Below are 23,229 nucleotides of genomic sequence, written 5' to 3' on the forward strand. Positions count from 1 at the left end.
AACACTCAGGGACAGCTACACCCACAGGGCACTGGGACGATCAGGCACGAGTAAAAACGCAAATAAACGTCTGGACTTTGCAGACGCATAATCGCTAAAAATATGTGAAAGAGAAAACGAACTGCACCCTCCGGAGGGGGAACAAGTCGCCCTGTAAGGAGGGATAAACATAATCTGGGTTACTTGCATGTGTAGTAGTAGGGAGTGGTAGGGAACTCGCCTCTTGGAGGACAGAACCCCCAGAGGCGGAAGGCTCATAAGACCCCTGATTCACAGAGTCCGAGGAACAGGGCGCTCTAGTACGGCATATCGAACATAACTGATTCTGTCAACGGGCCAAGTCGAATAATCTGAACAGTTTCAGCATCAGAATCCTCCATAACTAGTTAGAGAAGATACTAAAATGGACTAAGAAAAAACTTAAACGGCACTCAACACCTCCTAGAACCAGACACAAACAGACTCAATTTTTCAGTTGCCACGCGGTCAGGAATGTGGAAATGGAAAGCCAGAACGTAAACACGTCCAGTCACAAGGTAAACCATACAGTCCAAAAAAAGTGTGCCCAACCATAAGGTCGCGTCACTTCCAAAGGCTTTTATGTTCTAAGCCGAGAGCCCAGTTAACACTACACATAAGCAGATTGAATCACATAACAAACATGATTAAAAAAAAAACCCTGTTCAATAATCCCCCTCGGGAGATATTAACCCTCGATTCCAAGATACCAAAGGAGCCTCACTGTGGCCCTATAGATATACTTAATAAGTCCCGCAAGATAGTTCCTTATGGGAAAACAAATAAGTTACAGTACATTCGGATGAAGTAAAATTAAACGATCTTACCGGAATCTACGCCATGGAAAAGGAACACGGCCCTTCAAGTGTGACGAATAGTAGCAGCGCCTCCGCCATGGACTTGAGAGAAGAAAGCAGACAGCGAAGAGAAGTTAGAAAACGCTGATTGCTTGTGGAGCTGTTAATACGAGTCGGGATGGTTTCGCTGAAAGACTCTCCCTGCATTTCGGGACTCTAACTTTCATCCAGGCCCTCACTGAGAGACTGATAGGATTACTTAAAACTCCCATCCCATGTCAAAGCGTACTACCCTCCATAAGAGACAAAACAAACATCTGACACTTCTCTGCCAACCTCCTGGGACGAAAGGCAAAATCCAATGTAAACCAGCACAACAAACAAACAGGTGTGCACGACCACAGGTCACTGCAGAAACCTTTGGATAATACAAAAGTTCAAGAAAACGGCAGCACCACCTGGATATGCAGTAAATCCTCTTTATTCTTTATGTAGGAGCAGGTACAAAATGACTATGTTTCGGGTCACATACCCTTAGTCATGTCAATTGACATGACTAAGGGTATGTGACCCGAAACTTAGTCATTTTGTACCTGCTCCTACATAAAGAATAAAGAGGATTTACTGAATATCAAGGTGGTGCTGCCGTTTTCTTGAACTTTTGGGGGATGAGGGAAGTGGGAGGAGTATTTAAGCCTTTGGCTGGGGTGTCTTTGCCGCCTCCTGGTAGCCAGGTTCTTAATTCCCAAAAGTAATGAATGTAGCTGTTGACTCTTTCCATTTAGGAAGAAAAAACCCTGTATGTTTCACAGATTCTACCAACCTTGACAAATATTTAGCCACAATTAAAGTCGCTAAAAAAAGAGCACTGAATTACTGACTCAAGGCATGTATACAAAAAAATATAAAACAACTTTACCTAAAAAGTGCCCAATCCATAGCTGAGAGTGTCTTATATAATAAAAGTAAGACACCCATCCACATATAGCAGACAGCCAAACTAGTATTGAAACATATCAGCAGAGGTAATGGTAGAGGAGTATGTCGATCTGTAAAGGGAGGCAGCAGATGAATCCCTGCGACCGAATTTACAGAGAACCCTAGAATAGACTTCCCATAGGCGAAAACATGGTATCAGGCAATACTCCCTTCACATCCCTCAGACAAACATTGTACTTAGAGAGGAACTAAGCTTTAATATGCTTAGAAGCACCTTTCACAGAAGAAATCAAGCACATCATGCTTCACCACCTTGTAAGGAGGCAAAGTTTGTAAAACTGAGGTATGGAGTGAGGTAGGAGGTGTATTTATAGGCATTTGAGGTTTGGGAAACTTTGCCCCCTTCTGGTAGGAAAGTATATCCCATACATCACTAGCTCATGGACTCTTGTCATTTACTTGAAAGAAAATACACTGCTTTCCAGTAGCAATTTAAAAAAATAGAAAAATGAACATAATTTGCACTGCCCTTAAAGGAAAGGAACAGTCTATAATAGAAATTGTATTGTTTTAAAAGATAGATAATCCCTGTATTACCCATTTCCCAGTTCTGCATAACCAAAACAGTTATATTAATTCACTTTTTACCTCTGTGATTACCTTGTATCTAAGCATCTTCTGACAGCCCCCTAATCACATGACTTTTTTATTATCTATTGACTTGCATTTAGTACTATATTGTGCTAAATCTTAAGTAACTCCGCGGGCGTGAACACATTATCTATATGGCCCACATGAACTAGCAGTCTGCTGTTATGAAAAAGCAAACAAAAAAGCATGTGATACGAGGCCGTCTATAGTGGCTTAGAAACAGGCAGACATTTAGAGGTTTAAATGTTATAAAGTATATTAATATATCAATGTTGGTTGTTCAAAGCTGGGGAATGGGATGTAAAGGCATTATCCATCTTTTTAAACAATAACAATTTTAGTGTAGACTGTCCCTTTAACCATCTTATTTAACAAAGTTTATTCTAAAGAACAAGCAATAAGAAAACAGTGAACCAATATAATTGAACTCTCTTTATTGATATTCAAAATGACATTTGCAAGAAAAATTTAACATTTACAAGTACATGTTATTTGGTATCTGACAAATATTTTCCATCAGAAATCGATTCTCTCATGATAGGACACAACTGTATAATTGCTTGTGAAATTTTATAAGACGGTTACATATGAACGCCTTTCTTATTGTCATGGATAAAGAACTGTGACAAAAATACCTGCTTCCAAGTGTAGCAGTCAAAATCATAGAAGCAACATCATGAAATTAACTGTGTAACCCATACAAGTATTCCGTTATGGTGAAAAAAACATATCTAAATGTTTTGCTATTCACCATATTTTTACTCCAGGGAGTTTCTCATGTACAGTATTGAAAAGATGATAGGTCACATTGGAAATGTTTGTATAAAAGGTTACTAAGAAATATTTTGCTGTGTGGTCAAATAATTAAAATGTGACCACTTTATCAATATAAGCTGCTAAAAGTGTATCTTAGTTTTATGAGCAACATTTCACAACATGACAAACAGAGAAGATGTACTGAAAGAGGTGGTATTTAATCAGCAAAAGCATGGCCCAGCATGAAGTACTGGAAATAGCTATACATACAAGAGAGACAAAAATGTTATATAGGTCGTCACAAAAAAAAAAATTCCAATCAAAATTGGAGAAAAAAAAATAACACTTTATTACCTAAAGCACACTAACAGCCCATTATTCAACTATTATCATACATTTTGACATAACTGAATCTGTATGTACAGTAATATCTGAATTTATATTCAATTAATTTACAATAGAAACATATTTACATGCAGTATCAACTGCTCTGCTACCAGAAGTGTCTGTAGTGCAAGGCACTGCAAGTCTCTGGCAATGGAGGGATTACACAAAAAAAAGTGTTCTACAATGCATTAAATACAGTTTTCTAAATGTATTTATCCAGAGATGTTCTCTGTAATTTACAAACTGTAGAGAATGCTATCAGTTTTAATAAATGGCCCTTAGCGCAAAATACAATCATTGCAAACACCAGGCATTAAAGAAACAAGACAAATAATTATGAAAACCAATAACTTCATAATATGCAATCAGCAACTAAAGCATCAAAATCAGCCAAAAAGATTCTGTCACTTTAACACAGATGTTTGTAAAGAAAACTACAATAATGCATTATTATGTAGGTGTATTTATAACTATTGAGAAATATCACAGTTAAAATTGTAAAGCCCATTCTTTGCAACATGAAAAATGTTAAGGAAACCCCCCCAAAAACACGGTAGATGTAAATGTTATGTTTAGATTTGAAATCTAAATAAATAAAATGAAGGTACAGAATGACTGCCATATAAATGATTTGCAAAAATAGATGAATATTTTCCACAGATACAAGGTATTACAATCCATGACCAATTTAGCATTTACTAGAGATTGATAAGATGCTCTTTTGCCACAAATTTATTGGCATCTTGAAGAATAATGGGAAATCAGTACTAAAAGCCAATGGATTTTTTTAATTTGATATTCCATTTTTTTATGCAATGCAATCATTTTAGCTTAAAACAAACAACTTACATACAAATTAGTAAATTTAACTTGAAATGTTAAGAGGGAAAGCAAAATATATAAACAATTTACAGAATAACATCTCTTCACATTTGTTAAGCTTGATAGCTAACTTAATATAAGTTTAGCCAAAGGTGCTTGAAAAGGTATTCTTTAATTAGAGAATACATTACATATAATCCAATTTTAACGGCAACATTGAAAGCCTTTAAAGCAGCAAGGTACAAAAAGGAAATTAGACCAATTGCATTGTGTAGTTTGAAGTTCAACATCAGCTCATGTCTTATGCTGTGACTTAATTTATAACGAAACAGTTCAAATACAATATTACTTCTTTATTGTGGAAGCTCAATATTTAGATTTTTCTGTCTGCTAAGGACATCAAACATATACACTAATTTGGATAACTGGAGATGAATTGTTTATTTCAGGAGGTTTAGAGCAATTTTGAGTCCATCGTCAACCAGTAGTTCTTCATGTGTTCAAGAGAACATTGACGTTTTAGTGACTAATTCCTGCTAGATTGTATTTTTTAGGTTTTCCTTTACTTGCTAGACCTTTGTTTAGTGATTCAATTTCCCCTGATGCCATACTTTGCTGTTCTAATCAAAATCTCTGAATAAAGCAATAGTAACTGATTTTACAACTAAGCAAGTTTTGGTAAAGTGCAATTTTAAGAAAGTGTGATGTTCAAGCCACAAGGTTTAAGATAAGATGGCACATAGCGTTCATCTCTGATTTTAGAATATCAGTGGCTTAAATATGATTATATCTGAGTCTATATGAAAAATATGATTTAAGTCAAAAGGTCTATAATAATGCAGTCTAAAACAGGAAAGGTTGGAAAAAACTGACCTCAAAAAAGAAATAATTGCTATTCTAATTTTTTGGTGATTCTTTAAAAGAACGGTGTGTACATTTAATGGTGCTTTTTTATTTAATTGTATAGAGATTTCTATTAAAACCACATTTTATATTAAAAATAATAGTTAGATCTTAGTTTTCGGTAAACCTTTGATATTGACTTACACCACTGGTTTAATTACTTCCCTTTTGCATTCAAAGTACAAACTTTGAATTCTTGTTAAACATAAAACAGATCAATGGAAGCACAGTGAACTTTCCAAATTGTAATTTTGATATTGCAAAGGTCAAATTAGAAAGTTACTTAAAATAATTTGGTAATGAAGAATACTTAAATACTAAACTAGGATGTTTGTATAAAAGCATACGATAATAGCAGATGCCAGAAACAAGCTAAGCGCCAAGCCTGTTTATTAAAATTAGAGAATTCAAAAAACAAACAAAAAAAAAAACATAAAAAAAGTGTGTGTGTGTGTGTATATATATATATATATATATATATATATATATATATATATATATATATATATATATATATATATATATATAGTTATATAGTGTGGAATTGCAATCCACTACAACTGAAAAGCGTTTTATGGATACTCTCTCTTTGAAAGTTGGCCAACATTACAGAGGAACAAGTAAAGGTTATTTTCATGCTGGGCGAGTTCATAAACGTCACACACAAAAGAAAAATATGTATATGTCCATTGCTTTGTTGAACTGTACATTGTTTCTGCACGTCTGGGGGCTGGTTTTCTTTGTTTTTCCTGAAGTTGTAAGATATCAGTCCTTAGTGTTCTTTAATGACCAGTTTGCAACCAATCAGAACTCAGGATCTGGAAGCATTAGGTCCATGTGAGGCCATTAAAGAAGAGGGTCTCAGCCCATCAGAACGTTGGTTTGGCAACAGGTATCTAAGTGTGGTTAATCCACCTTCCTCAAACAATTCTAGAACTGTAAAACAAAAAAATGCCAAATAGCAAGATTTATAAATTCATGAATCACAGTCATTTAATCTAGTAACACAAAACACTTAGGAAGAATGACATTCTGAATATGCTATAGTAAGGTTAATTATTAATAGATTATCTGATAGACCCCTCAGTACATAGAAATGCTCTATCAGTATTGTATACTTATATATTAAACCAATTATTTTAAAATTATAAGGGGTCAGAAGACTGCCATTTTAGCGTCTGTACAATTTTTTTTTCCACCGTGTTTTCCATTACAAGAAAAACAACTATGAATCATTACAAATAATTCCAACATTCTCTTCTTCATACAAAGAGAATCTCCCTTTCAATAGGTTTAAAAAAAAATAATCAAATATTCACAAGGAGCGAGCTATTAACAGATAACGCATGTGCACACCGCCAGGTGCTAGAAAGTGCTCTGTTAGGACTCAGTGAAAAAAGTTTCACACTTCCATTTGATGCCATTCTCACATTTTAACCATGTATGTGCTGCGTAATGCGTATGATGACGTGACAATGTTTGTTAAAATTCACTGTGAGTGCCACAAAAGCAATAAGTAGTAGTATCACTCCATGACATACAGATCTTAAAACATTTAGGGTGATATTAGAAAAGAAACCGAATTGCTTAGTACGAAACACGTCATAAAATTCAGTAGCCTCCTAAAAGGCCGCAATAATTACATTTTCATTAAAATTACATTTATATATTTCAGTAGCCAGACAGACACACATTTTATTTTTTAAGCCTGTAAAGGTCACCCCCCCCTTTCCTTCAAGTCAATATTCAGATACAAATTGTTTTGTAGTTATAATATATTCTGACCATTCATGCAAAAAACCTTCAGAATATTTCCATTTAAAAAAAAACAAAAACATACAAACAGACTAAGTCTCTACTGTGGACTTTTGAAAATAATCAGTGAAATTATTTGCTCTGAAAAGCATAAATCCTTACCTGTGAAGAACCTGTGGTAGGAAAAACATCGTCTTTGCTCTCCTCTGTCTTTTTAGCTACTGGTACCCATTCACCATAGACTTTGTCTGCTTCTTTTATCCTGTGCTGAGATCCCGATGATACTGGAAACTCTTTCGTCAAAGTTACCTGATTTTTTAGAGCTGGCTTTACTGTGGGGTTCTTCAAAATAAAAGAAACTATATGTTAGTAAACATCTATTTGTGCAGTAATTTATTCCCAAAACATACAATAAATACTTAATGAAAAACAGAATTTATGCTTACCTGATAAATTTCTTTCTTTTGCGATGTACCGAGTCCACAGATTCATCCTAACTTGTGGGATATTGTCCTTCCTGACAGGAAGTAGCAAAGAGAGCACCACAGCAGAGCTGTCTATATAGCTCCCCCCTTAACTCCACCCCCCAGTCATTCGACCGAAGGCCAAGGAAGAAAAGGAGAAACTATAAGGTGCAGAGGTGACTGAAGTTTACGCAAAAAATACTATCTGTCTTGAATAGGCGGGCCTTGGACTCAGTACATTGCAAAAGAAAGAAATTTATCAGGTAAGCATACATTCTGTTTTCTTTTGAAAGATGTACCGAGTCCACGGATTCATCCTAACTTGTGGGATACCAATACCAAAGCTTTAGGATACGGATGAAGGGAGGGACAAGACAGGAAGCTAAACGGAAGGCACCACACTGCTTGCAAAACCTTTCTCCCAAAAATAGCCTCCGAAGAAGCAAAAGTATCAAATTTGTAAAATTTGGAAAAGGTATGAAGCGAAGACCAAGTCGCAGCCTTACAAATCTGTTCAACAGAAGCATAATTTTTAAAAGCCCATGTGGAAGCTACCGCTCTAGTGAAGTAAGCTGTAATTCTTTCAGGAGGCTGCTGTCCGGAAAGAGAGGTAGCCGTAGCCTTTTGAACTCTACGCTTTCCAGCATAGACAACAAACAAAGAAGATGATTGGCGAATATCTTTGGTTGCCTGCAAATAAAACCAAGGCACGAACCCCGTCCAAGTTGTGCAACAGACGGTCCCTCTTAGAAGGATTAGGACACAGAGAAGGAACAACAATTTCCTGATTGATATTCCTGTTAGAAACAACCTTAGGGAGGAACCCAGGTTTGGTACGCAAAACCACCTTATCAGCATGGAAAACAAGATAAGGCGAGTCACATTGTATGCAGATAGTTCAGAAACTCTTCGAGCTGAAGAGATAGCAACTAGAAACAGAACTTTCCAAGATAGAAGCTTAATATCTATGGAATGCATGGGTTCAAACGGAACCCCCTGAAGAACTTTAAGAACTAAATTGAGACTCCATGGCGGAGCAACAGGTTTAAACACAGGCTTAATTCTAACTAAAGCCTGACAAAAAGCCCTAACGTCTGGGACATCTGCCAGACGCTTGTGCAACAGAATAGACAAAGCAGATATCTGTCCCTTTAAGGAACTAGCGGACAATCCTATCTCCAATCCTTCTTGGAAAAAAGACAAAATCCTAGGAATCCTGATCTTACTCCATGAGTAGCCTTTGGATTCACACCTAAAAAAGATATTTACGCCATATCTTATGATAGATCTTCCTGGTGACAGGCTTTCGAGCCTGAATCAAGGTATCTATGACCGACTCAGAGAAATTCCGCTTTGATAAAATCAAGCGTTCAATCTCCAAGCAGTCAGTTGCAGAGAAATTAGATTTGGATGCTTGAATGGACCTTGAATCAAAAGGTCCCGTCTCAGTGGCAGAGTCCATGGTGGCAGAGTCCATGGTGGCAGAGTCCATGGTGGCAGAGTCCATGGTGGCAGAGTCCATGGTGGCAGAGTCCATGGTGGCAGAGATGACATGTCCACCAGGTCTGCATACCAAGTCCTGCGTGGCCACGCAGGCGCTATCAAAATCACCGAAGCACTCGCCTGTTTGATTCTGGCAATCAGACGTGGAAGGAGAGGGAATGGTGGAAACACATAAGCCAGGTTGAACGACCAGGGTACTGCTAGAGCATCTATCAGTACTGCCTGAGGATCCCTTGACCTGGATTCGTAACAAGGAAGTTTGGTGTTCTGACGAGACGCCATCAGATCCAATTCTGGTGTGCCCCATAGCTGAACCAGTTGAACAAACACCTCCGGATGGAGCTCCCAAAAATCTGCCTCCCAGTTCTGCCCCCTGGGATATAGATCGCTGATAGATGGCAAGAGTGAGTCTCTGCCCATCGGATTATCCTGGAAACTTCTATCATCGCCAAGGAACTCCTTGTTCCCCCCGATGATTGATATAAGCTACAGTCGTGATGTTGTCCGACTGAAACCTAATGAATCCAAACGAAGCCAGCTGAGGCCAAGTCTGAAGAGCATTGAATATCGCTCTAAATTCCAGAATATTTATCGGTAGGAGGGCCTCCTCCTGAGTCCACAAACCCTGTGCTTTCAGGGAATTCCAGACTGCACCCCAGTCCAGGAGGCTGGCGTCCGTCGTCACAATAACCCACGCTGGCCTGCGGAAACATATTCCCCTGGACAGGTGATCCTGTGACAACCAAAGAAGAGAGTCTCTGGTCTCTTGATCCAGATTTATCTGAGGAGATAAATCTGCATAATCCCCATTCCACTGTTTGAGCATGCATAGTTGCAGTGGTCTGAGATGCAAGCGAGCAAACGGAACCATTTCCATTGCCGCTACCATAAGTCCGATTACCTCCATACACTGAGCCACTGACGGCCGAGGAATGGAATGAAGAGCTAGCTCGGCAGGTGGTTAAAATCTTTGATTTCCTGACCTCCGTCAAATATTTTCATGTCCACCGAATCTATCAGAGTTCCCAGGAATGGAACTCTTGTGAGAGGAATAAGAGAACTCTTTTTCACGTTCACCTTCCACCCATGAGATCTTAGAAAGGCCAACACTAAGTCTGTGTGAGACTTGGCAAGTTGGAATTAAGATGTCGTCTAGATAAGGCGCTACTGCTATGCCCCTCTGCCTTAGGACCGCCAGAAGGGACCCTAGCACCTTTGTGAAGATTCTTGGCGCCGTGGCCAACCCGAAGGGAAGAGACACAAACTGGTAATGCCTGTCCAGAAAGGCAAACCTGAGGAACTGGTGATGATCTTTGTGGATAGGAATGTGTAGATACACATCCTTTAGATCCCCGGTAGTCATATATTGACCCTCCTGGATCATTGGTAAAATAGTCAGAATGGTCTCCATCTTGAAGGATGGAACTCTTAGGAATTGGTTTAGGATCTTGAGATCTAGAATTGGTCTGAAGGTTCCCTCTTTTTTTGGGAACCACAAACAGATTGGAGTAGAAACCTTGTCCCTGGTTCTGTTTTCGGAACTGGGCAGATCACTCCCATGGTAAAAAGGTCTTCTACACAGCGTAAGAACGCCTCTCTTTTTGTCTGGTTTACAGACAATTGAGAAAGATGGAACCTCCCCCTTGGAGGAGAATCTTTGAAATCTAGGAGATAACTCTGGGTTACAATTTCTACGTCCCAGGAGTCCTGAACGTCTCTTGCCCAGGCCTGAGCAAAGAGAGAAAGTCTGCCCCCTACTTGATCCGGTCCCGGATCGGGGGCTACCCCTTCATGCTGTCTTAGTGGCAGCAGCAGGCTTTTTGGCCTGTTTACCCTTGTTCCAAGCCTGGTTAGGTCTCCAGGTTGGCTTGGATTGAGCAAAGTTCCCCTCTTGCTTTGCAGCAGGGGAAGAGGAAGCGGGACCACCCTTGAAGTTTCGAAAGGAATGAAAAACAGAATTTATGCTTACCTGATAAATTACTTTCTCCAACGGTGTGTCCGGTCCACGGCGTCATCCATTACTTGTGGGAAAATGTTCTCCCCCACAGGGAAAGGCAAGGAGAGCACACAGCAAGAGCTGTCCATATAGCTCCCCCTCTAGCTCCGCCCCCCCAGTCATTCGACCGACGGTTAGGAGAAAAAGGAGAAACTATAGGGTGCCGTGGTGACTGTAGTGTATAAAGAAAACATTTTTCAACCTGATTAAAAAAAAAAAACAGGGCGGGCCGTGGACCGGACACACCGTTGGAGAAAGTAATTTATCAGGTAAGCATAAATTCTGTTTTCTCCAACATTGGTGTGTCCGGTCCACGGCGTCATCCATTACTTGTGGGAACCAATACCAAAGCTTTAGGACACGGATGAAGGGAGGAGGCAAATCAGGTTACCTAAACAGAAGGCACCACGGCTTGCAAAACCTTTCTCCCAAAAACAGCATCCGAAGAAGCAAAATTATCAAATTTGTAGAATTTGGCAAAAGTGTGCAGAGAAGACCAAGTCGCTGCCTTACATATCTGGTCAACAGAAGCCTCGTTCTTATAGGCCCATGTGGAAGCCACAGCCCTAGTAGAGTGAGCTGTGATACGGTCAGGAGGCTGCCGTCCGGCAGTCTCATAAGCCAAGCGGATAATACTTTAAAGCCAGAAAGAGAGAGAGGTAGCAGTAGCTTTTTGACCTCTCCTCTTACCAGAGTAAATGACAAACAAGGATGAGGTTTGTCTAAAATCTTTTGTTGCTTTTAAATAGAACTTTAGAGCACGAACAACATCTAAATTGTGTAATAAACGTTCCTTCTTTGAAACTGGATTCGGACACAAAGAAGGAACAACTATTTCCTGGTTGATGTTCTCGTTGGAAACAACTTTTGGAAGAAAACCAGGCTTAGTACGCAAAACAACCTTATCTGAATGGAACACCAGATAGGGTGGATCACACTGCAAAGCAGATAATTCAGAAACTCTTCTAGCAGAAGAAATAGCAACCAAAAACAGAACTTTCCAAGATAGTAACTTAATATCTATGGAATGTAAAGGTTCAAACGGAACCCCTTGAAGAACTGAAAGAACTAAATTTAGACTCCAAGGAGGAGTCATGGGTCTGTAAACAGGCTTGATTCTAACCAAAGCCTGAACAAAAGCTTGTACATCTGGCAAAGCTGCCAGTCGTTTGTGCAACAAGACGGATAATGCAGAAATCTGTCCTTTTAGAGAACTAGCTGACAATCCTTTATCCAAACCTTCTTGGAGAAAGGAGAGAATCTTTGGAATTTTAATCTTACTCCAGGAGAATCCTTTGGATTCACACCAACATATATTTTTTTCCATATTTTATGGTAAATCCTTCTAGTCACAGGTTTTCTGGCTTGGACCAGAGTATCAATCACAGAATTTGAAAACCCACGCTTGGATAAAATCAAGCGTTCAATTTCCAAGCAGTCAGCTGCAGAGAAACTAGATTGGGATGTTCGAATGGACCTTGTACTAGAAGGTCCTGTCTCAAAGGTAGCTTCCATGGTGGAGCCGATGACATATTCACCAGGTCTGCATACCAAGTCCTGCGTGGCCACGCAGGAGCTATCAGAATCACAGAGGCCTTCTCCTGTTTGATCCTGGCTATGAGCCTGGGGAGGAGAGGAAACGGTGGAAACACATATGCTAGGTTGAACGACCAAGGCGCCACTAATGCATCCACTAGAGTCGCCTTGGGATCCCTGGATCTGGACCCGTAGCAAGGAATCTTGAAGTTCTGACGGGACGCCATTAGATCCATGTCTGGAATGCCCCATAATTGGGTTAACTGAGCAAAGAGCTCCGGATGGAGTTCCCACTCCCCCGGATGGAAAGTCTGACGACTCAAATAGTCCGCCTCCCAGTTGTCTACTCCTGGGATGTGAATAGCAGATAGATGGCAGGAGTGATTCTCTGCCCATTGGATTATCTTGGTTACTTCCTTCATCGCTAGGGAACTCTTTGTTCCCCCCTGATGATTGATGTACGCAACAGTCGTTATGTTGTCCGACTGAAATCTTATGAACCTGGCTTCCGCTAGCTGAGGCCAAGCCAGGAGCGCATTGAATATAGCTCTTAGTTCCAAAATGTTTATCGGGAGAAGAGACTCTTCCCGCGACCATAGGCCCTGAGCTTTCAGAGAGTCCCAGACCGCGCCCCACCCCAAGAGGCTGGCGTCGGTCGTGACGATGACCCACTCCGGTCTGCGGAAACTCATTCCCTGAGACAGGTGATCCTGGGTCAACCACCAGAGAAGTGAGTCCCTGGTTACCTGGTCTACTTGAATTTGGGGAGACAAGTCTGTATAGTCCCCATTCCACTGATTGAGCATGCACAGCTGTAATGCTCTTATATGAATTCGAGCAAAAGGAACCACATCCATTGCTGCGACCATTAGTCCTATTACTTCCATGCATTGAGCTATGGAGGGTTGAGGAATAGAGTGAAGAACTCGACAAGCTTTTAAAAGCTTTGTCTTTCTGACGTCTGTGAGAAAGATCTTCATTTCCACAGAATCTATTATTGTTCCCAGAAAAGGAACCCTTGTGGACGGTGACAGTGAACTTTTTTCTATGTTCACTTTCCACCCATGAGATCTGAGAAAAGCCAACACAATGTCTGTATGAGCCCTCGCTTTGGAAAGAGACGACGCTTGGATTAGGATGTCGTCTAGATAAGGTGCTACAGCGATGCCCCTCGGTCTTAGGACCGCTAGAAGGGACCCTAGCACCTTTGTGAAAATTCTGGGAGCGGTGGCTAAACCGAATGGAAGAGCCACAAACTGGTAATGTTTGTCCAGAAAGGCGAACCTCAGGAACTGATGATGAGATTTGTGGATTGGGATATGCAGATATGCATCCTTTAGATCCACGGTAGTCAAAAATTGACCCTGCTGGATTGTTGGTAAGATTGTCCGAATGGTTTCCATCTTGAAGGATGGAACTCTGAGGAACTTGTTTAATATCTTTAAATCCAGAATTGGCCTGAAAGTTCCCTCTTTTTTGGGAACCACAAACAGGTTTGAGTAAAACCCTAGACCTTGTTCCCCGGAGGGGACTGGGTTTATCACTCCCATCTTTGATAGGTCTCTTACACAATGTAAGAATGCCTGTTTCTTTATCTGGTCTGAAGATAAGCGAGACAGGTGGAACCTTCCCTTTGGAGGAAGTCCCTTGAATTCTAACAGGTATCCCTTGGAAACTATTTCTAGTGCCCAGGGATCCAGAACATCTCTTGCCCAAGCCTGAGCGAAGAGAGATAGTCTGCCCCCTACCAGATCCGGTCCCGGATCGGGGGCTACCCCTTCATGCTGTCTTGGTAGCAGCAGCAGGTTTCTTGGTTTGTTTACCCTTGTTCCAGCCTTGCATGGGCTTCCAAGCGGGTTTGGGCTGGGCCGCGTTACCTTCTTGTCTAGCGGCAGTGGAGTTATTAGCCGGTCCGTTCCTGAAATTGCGAAAGGAACGAAAATTAGAATTTTTCTTAGCCTTAAAAGGCCTATCCTGTGGGAGGGCATGGCCCTTACCCCCAGTGATGTCTGAAATAATTTCCTTCAATTCCGACCCAAAAAGGGTCTTACCCTTGAAAGGAATATTCAGTAACTTAGTCTTGGACGACACATCTGCCGACCAGGATTTTAGCCAAAGCGCCCTCCGCGCTACTATAGCAAAACCTGAGTTTTTCGCCGCCAATTTCGTTATTTGAAAGGCGGCATCCAATATAAAGGAATTAGCTAACTTTAATGCGTGAATTCTGTCCATGACTTCTTCATAGGAAGTCTCTTTCTGGAGCGACCTTTCTAGTTCTTCGAACCAAAAGGACGCCGCTGAAGTGACAGTAATAACACACGTAGCTGGCTGAAGGATGAACCCTTGCTGAACAAAAATCTTTAAGCAATCCTTCCAATTTTTTATCTTTGAAAGCGCAGCTGTCCTCTATAGGAATAGTTGTGCGCTTCGCTAGTGTTGAAACAGCTCCCTCAACCTTCGGGACCGTTTGCCATGCGTCCCTTCTAGGGTCTACTATGGGAAACATTTTCTTAAATATAGGAGGTGGGGCAAAGGGTACACCTGGCTTCTCCCACTCCTTTTCCACTATGTTCGCTACCCTCTTAGGTATTGGAAAAGCGTCGTCGTGCACTGGGACCTCTAAAAATTTGTCCAATTTGCACATCTTCTCTGGTACTACCATGGAATCGCAGTCATCCAGAGTAGCTAATACCTCCTTAAGCAAAGCGCGGAGATGTTCTAGCTTAAACTTAAATGCCACTAGATCAGGTTCTGCCTGTTGAGAAATTTTTCCTGAGTCTGAAATTTCACCCACAGACAGCCCTTCCCTCACAGCCAATTCCGATTGATGTGAGGGTAAAATAGATAAGGCATCGTCAGCGTCTGATTGTTCATCCTTTTTATCTGTATTTAAAACTGAACAATCACGCTTTCTCTGAAAAACTGGCAGTTTGGATAAAAGATTTGCTATAGAATTATCCACTACTGCTGATAATTGTTGCATAGAAATAAGCACTGGCGCGCTAGGTGTCGCCTGCGTGGGCAAAGCTGGTGTAGACAGAGAAGGAGAGGATGTAGAGCTATCCCCACTACCTTCATTAGATAAATCATCTTGGGTAACATTATGAAAAATAACAGCTGTCCTGATTTTGTTTGGACGCTATGGCGCAATTATCACAAACACTCGAAGGGGGAACCACATTTGTCTCTATACACACAGAACATAGGTTATCTGATGGAACAGACATGTTAAACAGATTTAGGCAGGCAAACAATGCAATAAAAACGATTTTAAACAAAAACGTTACTGTCTCTTTAAATAATAAAATGACACATTTATTTCTGAATGTTCAAAAAACTATGAAGGCAATATCCGATTGTTCTGAAATTTGGACCCCAGTGTCTTAATGCTTAGAAAGTATTGCACAGCAAATATGGAGACTCTAGCTCTTAAAACAAGCAAACCGGAGCCAATTGTTGGATTTAACCGTTTTTACACACCACAATCCAAGCTACAGACTTGATGCAGCTTTTTACCTTCCTTAGGGGTCACCATTCACAGAAAAAAGGATTATGGAGTCACTTTCTGAACCACAGGACCCTCTCACATGAATCTGCATGCACTGCCTTGAAATTCAACTGCACAGCTGAAGTGCCAAAATGAGGCTTCCTCCCTCAGCACACTAGAGTGAAGGGGCCTTCCTGACTAGATTTAGGTGTCTAAAACAAGCCAGATCAATAAAAAACGTTCCCAAGTGTATGTGAGCTTATAAAATATTTCAAATGGTATAATATTGTAATAAAAACCAATCGATTTAGCCCCTAACAGTGTCTACCAGCATAAAAAACAAAAAGGGGAAGCCTGTTATCTTTTTTGCTGAGGTGAAAGAAAAATGGCTTACCGTTTCCCCTGAGGGGAAAAATGACTCATCTAGCATTAGCCTGTGTTGTTAGAAGGAGACTAGTCATACCTGAAGCAGATGAGTCTGCAAACTGTTACCCCCAACTGAAGTTCTCTTGTTTCAACAGTCCTGCGTGGTAACAGTAATGGATTTTAGTTACTTGTGCTAAAATCATAGCCCTCTTAAACAGAAATCTTCATCACTTTTCTGTTATAGAGTAAATAGTACAAGCCAGCACTATTTTAAAATAACAAACTCTTGATAGAAGAATAAATAAACAACTAACACCACAAACTCCTCGCCATCCCCGTGGTAGATACTACTTGTTCAGAGCGGCAAGGAGAATGACTGGAGGGCGGAGCCAGAGGGGGAGCTATATGGACAGCTCTTGCTGTGTGCTCTCCTTGCCTTTCCCTGTGGGGGAGAACATTTTCCCACAAGTAATGGATGACGCCGTGGACCGGACACACCAATGTTGGAGAAATTATTTTGTTTGGTCCTTGTCTTATTTGACTTATCTTGAGGGAGGGCATGACCCTTCCCTCCAGTGATGTCTGAAATGATCTCTTTCAGTGCAGGCCCGAATAGGGTCTTACCTTTGAAAGGGATGGTCAAAAGCTTAGATTTAGATGACACATCAGCTGACCAGGACTTAAGCCATAACGCTCTACGCGCTAAAATGGCAAAACCTGAATTCTTTGTCGCTAACTTAGCAAGATGAAAAGCGGCGTCTGTAATAAAAGAATTAGCCAACTTAAGGGCCTTAATTCTGTCCAAAATATCATCTAGTGGGGGTCTCCATCTGAAGAGCCTCTTCTAGAGCCTCAAACCAAAAAGCAGCTGCAGTGGTTACCGGAACAATGCACGCTATAGGTTGAAGAAGAAGACCCTGATGAACAAAAATTTTGTTTAGGAGGCCTTCTAATTTTTTATCCATAGGATCAATGAAAGCACAACTGTCTTCAATAGGTATAGTTGTACGCTTAGCCAGAGTAGAAATAGCTCCCTCCACCTTAGGCACCGTCTGCCATGAGTCCTTTATGGTGTCAGAAATGGGGAACATTTTCTTAAAAACAGGAGGGGGAGCGAACGGAATACCTGGTCTATCCCACTCCTTAGTAACAATGTCCGAAATCCTCTTAGGGACCGGAAAAACATCAGTGTAAACAGGAACCTCTAAATATTTGTCCATTTTACACAATTTCTCTGGAACGACAATAGGGTCACAATCATCCAGAGTAGCTAAAACCTCCCTGAGCAATAAACGGAGGTGCTCTAGCTTAAATTTAAATGCCGTCATATCTGAATCTGTCTGAGGGAACATCTTTCCTGAATAAGAAATCTCTCCCTCAGAAAGCAAATCCCTCATCCCTACCTCAGAACATTGTGAGGGAATATCGGATACGGCTACTAAAGCGTCAGAAGGCTCAGCATTTGTTCTTAACCCAGAGCTACTGCGCTACCCTTGCAACCCTGGCAGTTTAGATAAAACCTCTGTGAGGGTAGTATTCATAACTGAAGCCATATCTTGCAAGGTGAAAGAATTAGACGCACTAGAAGTACTTGGCGTCGCTTGTGCGGGCTTAACTGGTTGTGACACTTGGGGAGAACTAGATGGCGAAACCTGATTTACTTCTGTCTGAGAATCATTTAATGCCAAAGTCAAAATATGCTGTTTGCAATTTATAGACATATCAGTACAATTGGGACACATTCTTAGAGGGGGTTCCACAATGGCTTCTAAACAAATTGAACACTGAGTTTCCTCAGTGTCAGACATGTTTAACAGGCTAGTAATGAAGCAAGCAAGCTTGGAAAACACTTTATTTAATGAAAAAAAACAATTTGCAAAAACGGTACTGTACCTTTAAGAGAAAAAAAGGCATACACAAACTGCAAAACTGGTTTAAATTGCTTCAAAAATTCCGAAATTTTAACAGTGTACCCACTAAGCCTTAGAAGGATTGCACCACAAGTAAAAAAGCAATAGACCCCAAATGAAAAAAACGGATTGATAAGTGTCTAAAACCGGTTAAAACCCCCTAAAGCACCGGCCCTACCTGCCCTTAGGAAGCAATAATATGGGGTTTAAAGCTTCAATTAGTCCCTCAGAAGACTCTCAGGACCTCAGGAGAAGTTGCTTGCTGCTTGTAAATGTAGGCCCCGTCCACCTCACTCGATGTTGCTGGGGCCTACACAAAACCTGAAAGCCATGTGGGTTATAAACAACCCCAAAGAACCCTCAAGCAAATGTCCCATAAAACAGAAAACGTTACTCCCAGACACAAAAACGTTTGTCCCAAATTCACATAAACTGAGTGCTCACAAAAAATTAACCCTTTATGCAAGCTAGTAAAAAATATCTGATAACACTAGGATTACTGCTTACCCTTCCCCTAATGGGGACACTGTCAGCCTTTCTGAGTTAACACAGTCTCTGCAGAAAATATGACTGAACATACCTCATTGCTGTATAGCAAGAAACCGTTCCTCACACTGAAGTTTTCCTGTACTCCTCAGCTTCTGTGGGAACAGCAGTGGACCTTAGTTACAAATGCTAAGATCATCATCCTCCAGGCAGAAATCTTCATCTATGTCCTGCCTGAGAGTAAATAGTACAACACCGGTACCATTTAAAAATAACAAACACTTGATTGAAGATAAAATAAAACTAACAGTTTAACACCTCTTCTCTTCCTGCTTAGAGCCAGCAAAGAGAATGACTGGGGGGTGGAGTTAAAGGGGGAGCTATATAGACAGCTCTGCTGTGGTGCTCTCTTTGCTACTTCCTGTCAGGAAGGACAATATCCCACAAGTTAGGATGAATCCGTGGACTCGGTACATCTTGCAAAAGAAAAGAATATATTATTAGCATTCATTGCATCTAAACATCAGAATCAGTACTTCTATGAGTTACCCACACACATCATTTTACCAAATAACTTAGGTGAATTTACCATCACTTTAAGTAAGTTTGCATAGTTTGAAAGTACTTTTAATTATAATCATATAGATGTGCAATTTATGTCCCAAACACAATACATCTTTTGTAAGACCCCCTTTTTATTAGGCTCCGTTTCTTGCTTCAATGCTGCCCTCTGTCTCACAATTTCTTATACTTCCGTTTGACAGGCAGCTTTTGCAGCCAATAGGAGCTGCACCATACGCCCTATGAAAGCTACTGCCAGCACACTCCTGTGCAGTTACTTGAAGCCAACTCAGCCATTAAGTATAACTGTGCGCTAATGTAAAGCAGATTCACTGTTTAATCTGAGCAAATAGTTTAGTTTGCGGCTGAGTCGGCTTCAAGTTACCAGCACGGAAGCGTGTTGCAGTAGCTTACATAGGGCATATAGTGCAGCTCCTACTGGCTGCAACAGCTGCCAGTCAAACGGAAATATAATAAATTGTGAGATAGAGGTAGCATTAAAGCAGATAACTTAGCCGAATAAAAAGGGGTCTTACAAAAGATTTATTGTGTTTGGAACATAAATAAGCACATCATCGATATGCATATAATTAACCCAATGGGGGTGTGTGTGTGTGTGTGTGTGTGTGTGTGTGTGTGTGTATGTATATATATATATATATATATATATATATATATACACATATACACACACATATACACACCCATACCTACCTACATACATATATTTTATTTATTTTCCCCTCACAGATTGTTTCTTTAACCTTGCCCCCTCACCCAAAAAAACATGATCCTGAACAATACACATTGAACCAGTTCTCAATGGAAATTAGTATTTGCTCAATCTATGAGCTCTCAAATCAAAAGTTTCTTCCAGATGATTATTATGGTAAAACCACTTATTTCAAAGGACTAGTCATACAATATTTTTCAGTGGTAAGGGGACAGGACAAATAAGTACTATGTTACAAAATGGCCACACTACAAATAAAAGGCACAGTGCTTATGTTACAAAATGGCCACACTACAAATAAAAGGCACAGTGCTGTGAGGTACTGGACATTGTTATGACAAACCTGGCAGATAGAGAAGAAAAAAACTAATAAAAAAAAAACACCACCACACAAATATGAAAGGGAGGTTTGCTTTAATGACCCCTGTGTATTGTGCAGTGAGGAATGGACTACGCAACCCTTATAATAATGTTCCATATGCATAACACACACCAAGTCGCAATCAGGTGATTACCACAGCACCAGAAATCATCTGTTAGCACTAAAATCTGCAACTGAATCCTTTGATGCTACACCCAGGTGGAAATAATGTGTGTTCAAGATTCATTTTAGAACCCAGAACACCCTAAAGAGTAACCTGGTAGATAAAGGACTGACATTCCCAAGACAATCACATTTTCATACATGTGATGTTTTGTTTTGTCTAGTGGAAAGTAGCTACTTGGGAACTATCTGCCGATACAGTAAATGCATTAGCAAGGTGAGTGCAATTTGTATATACATTTTTTCCAATAAGAGACAAAAGATTTCTGACAGGAAAATACTATTTCTGTGAGATGAGAGACACTTAGGTGCGGCGTTCCTAGCAGCGTCTGCGGACTCAGCGAGACAACCGGAAGTGACGCCGGTATCAGTATAGTCCTTCCATAGGGAGCCAACGGAGTGCCGTAGCAGTGGCGAAACCCAGCCACTATGTAGATGAAGGAAAGAGAAAAAGATGCAGGCACTGCTGTGGGTAACTTAAAAACAATAAGTCTTTATTTGAAAAGCCATAAAAAATAAACAGCTACAACCGCTGTACAGGCATGAGCTAAAGGTACAAAAAACGACAAAGGCAAGGCAGGGTAGAAAAATAGACAGAAAATTGTCTAAATACTATTTCTCTCTTTTTAAAATGTGGTCTCACATCTGAAAGATGCAGGTGACCCCCTCATTCAAAAGAGGCACATCATTCTTCTCTAAGAAAAGCAAAGTCTTAACCCTAAACACACATTGAAGCTGTGAAAAGCGTATATGAAGTCAAAGTAAAAGCAAGGGAGTGCTAATTTGCAAGGTTCTACCTGCATAATCACCAGACCAAGTAGCCATTAAAAGGGACATGAAACACAAAACTCTTCTTTCATACTTCAGAAAGAGAATTCAATTTGAAACAACTTTCCAATTTACTTCTATTCTCAAATTTGCTTTATTCTCTTTGTATCTTTTGTTGAAGGTGCAACAATGCAGTATTGTGAGCTACCTGAGCATATCGGCTGATCCAGTAACAAGTCATGTACGTGCAGTCACCAATCAGCAGCTAGCTCTCACTAGTGCAATGCCCATCCACCACCTTATTTAAAGGAGCAAATCTAGGCTTCAGCCTGCAGACAACAAAGCTAACCATAATGTGAGAATAAAATGCATTGTTTTGCAGTTATCTGTCAAATCCAATTAGGGAAAAGTATATAGCAGGGCAAGACTTGAGAATTGCAATAGGGAATAGCTCAAGTTTTAAGAATTAAAAAATACTCAATTTTAAGAGCTTAAAGGGACAGTCAAGTCAAAAAAACTTTAAACAACTTTCCAAATTACTTTTATCACCAATTTTTCTTTGTTCTCTTGGTATTGTTAGTTGAAAGCTAAACCTAGGAGGTTCATATGCTAATTTCTTAGATCTTGAAGGCCGCCTCTAATCTAAATGCATTTTGACAGTTTTTCACCACTAGAGGGCATTAGTTCATGTGTTTCATATAGATTGCATTGAACTCATGCACGTGAATTTACAGAGGAGTGAGCACTGATTGGCTAAAATGCAAGTCTGTCAAAAGAACTGAAATAAGGGGGCAGTCTGCAGAGGCTTAGATACAAGGTAATCACCAGGGATAGGCACGGACCAAGACTGTGGCGGACATTTTCCAAAATACAGACCTTAGTCAAGGACACTAAGGGACATTTCAAATTAATAACATCAAAAAACACACTGAGTTTAAACATGCATGGGATAGGCATAAGGCTATGCTAGATATAGGATTAGGCCAGAAACTAGATTATAAGTTCCCCTGCTCTAACCCCTTCCATGCTTGTAATACCCAACTAAATGTAAAAAAGTAAGAAATATAATAACTACCAACTTGTTCATAATGGGAATTAATTAACATTGTGAATATATTACCAGATCCACCGTTTGCATTCACACCAACATTTCATCATCACATTCACATTGCTTGTTGTCTGGTTCATTTAAATTCTTATATTTTTTTATATGTCAAGCTTTTCTTTTCAGTATTAATTTCAGGAAAAATAAGGGAAATGGAACAAATAATTTTTATAATATGTGCTGCATTTAATATATTGCAAATCAGAAATAAACAGAAGACAATAATAACAGCAGGAAAAGCTTGCTTTAGTTTTATTTTATTAAAAAAAATCAGTTTTTAATTTTAGATTCATTGTATAATAAGATCATAGTAGAAAACACACTTTTTTTGAGCATGTAACATAACCTGATAGTCTCTCTCAAATCCTTATCTAGTCATGTAGGTTATATAATCTGTGAAACAAGAAATGAATGATGCTCTATATATTTAATGCATTTTTTTTTTTAAATAAACTACTCCCTTTTTTAAAGTTTAGAAAAACAAAATTTATGCTTACCTGATAAATTTCTCTCTTGTGGTGTATCCAGTCCACGGGTTCATCCATTACTTGTGGGATATTCTCCTTCCCAACAGGAAGTTGCAAGAGGATCACCCACAGCAGAGCTGTCTATATAGCTCCTCCCCTAACTGCCACCCCCAGTCATTCGACCGAAGACAAGCAAGAAAAAGGAGAAACTATAGGGAGCAGTGGTGACTGTAGTTTAAAAATAAAAAACACCTGCCTTAAAGTGACAGGGCGGG

At 40.1% G+C, this 23,229-nt stretch overlaps 1 protein-coding gene across 1 annotated transcript in view; it reads right to left on the minus strand.

The window, feature by feature from the left end:
• The window catches only part of SON (SON DNA and RNA binding protein), a gene marked incomplete in the record, with an annotated part of 747,918 nt that overhangs the window by 186,792 nt on the left and 537,897 nt on the right, over positions 1-23,229 (minus strand). Inside the window, 1 exon segment of the mRNA XM_053705170.1 lies at positions 7,191-7,387. Within this exon segment, the coding sequence (XP_053561145.1) occupies positions 7,191-7,387 (197 nt within the window).

The sequence above is a fragment of the Bombina bombina genome, chromosome 3 (genome assembly GCF_027579735.1).
Source record: "Bombina bombina isolate aBomBom1 chromosome 3, aBomBom1.pri, whole genome shotgun sequence".
Taxonomy (NCBI): Eukaryota; Metazoa; Chordata; class Amphibia; order Anura; family Bombinatoridae; genus Bombina; species Bombina bombina.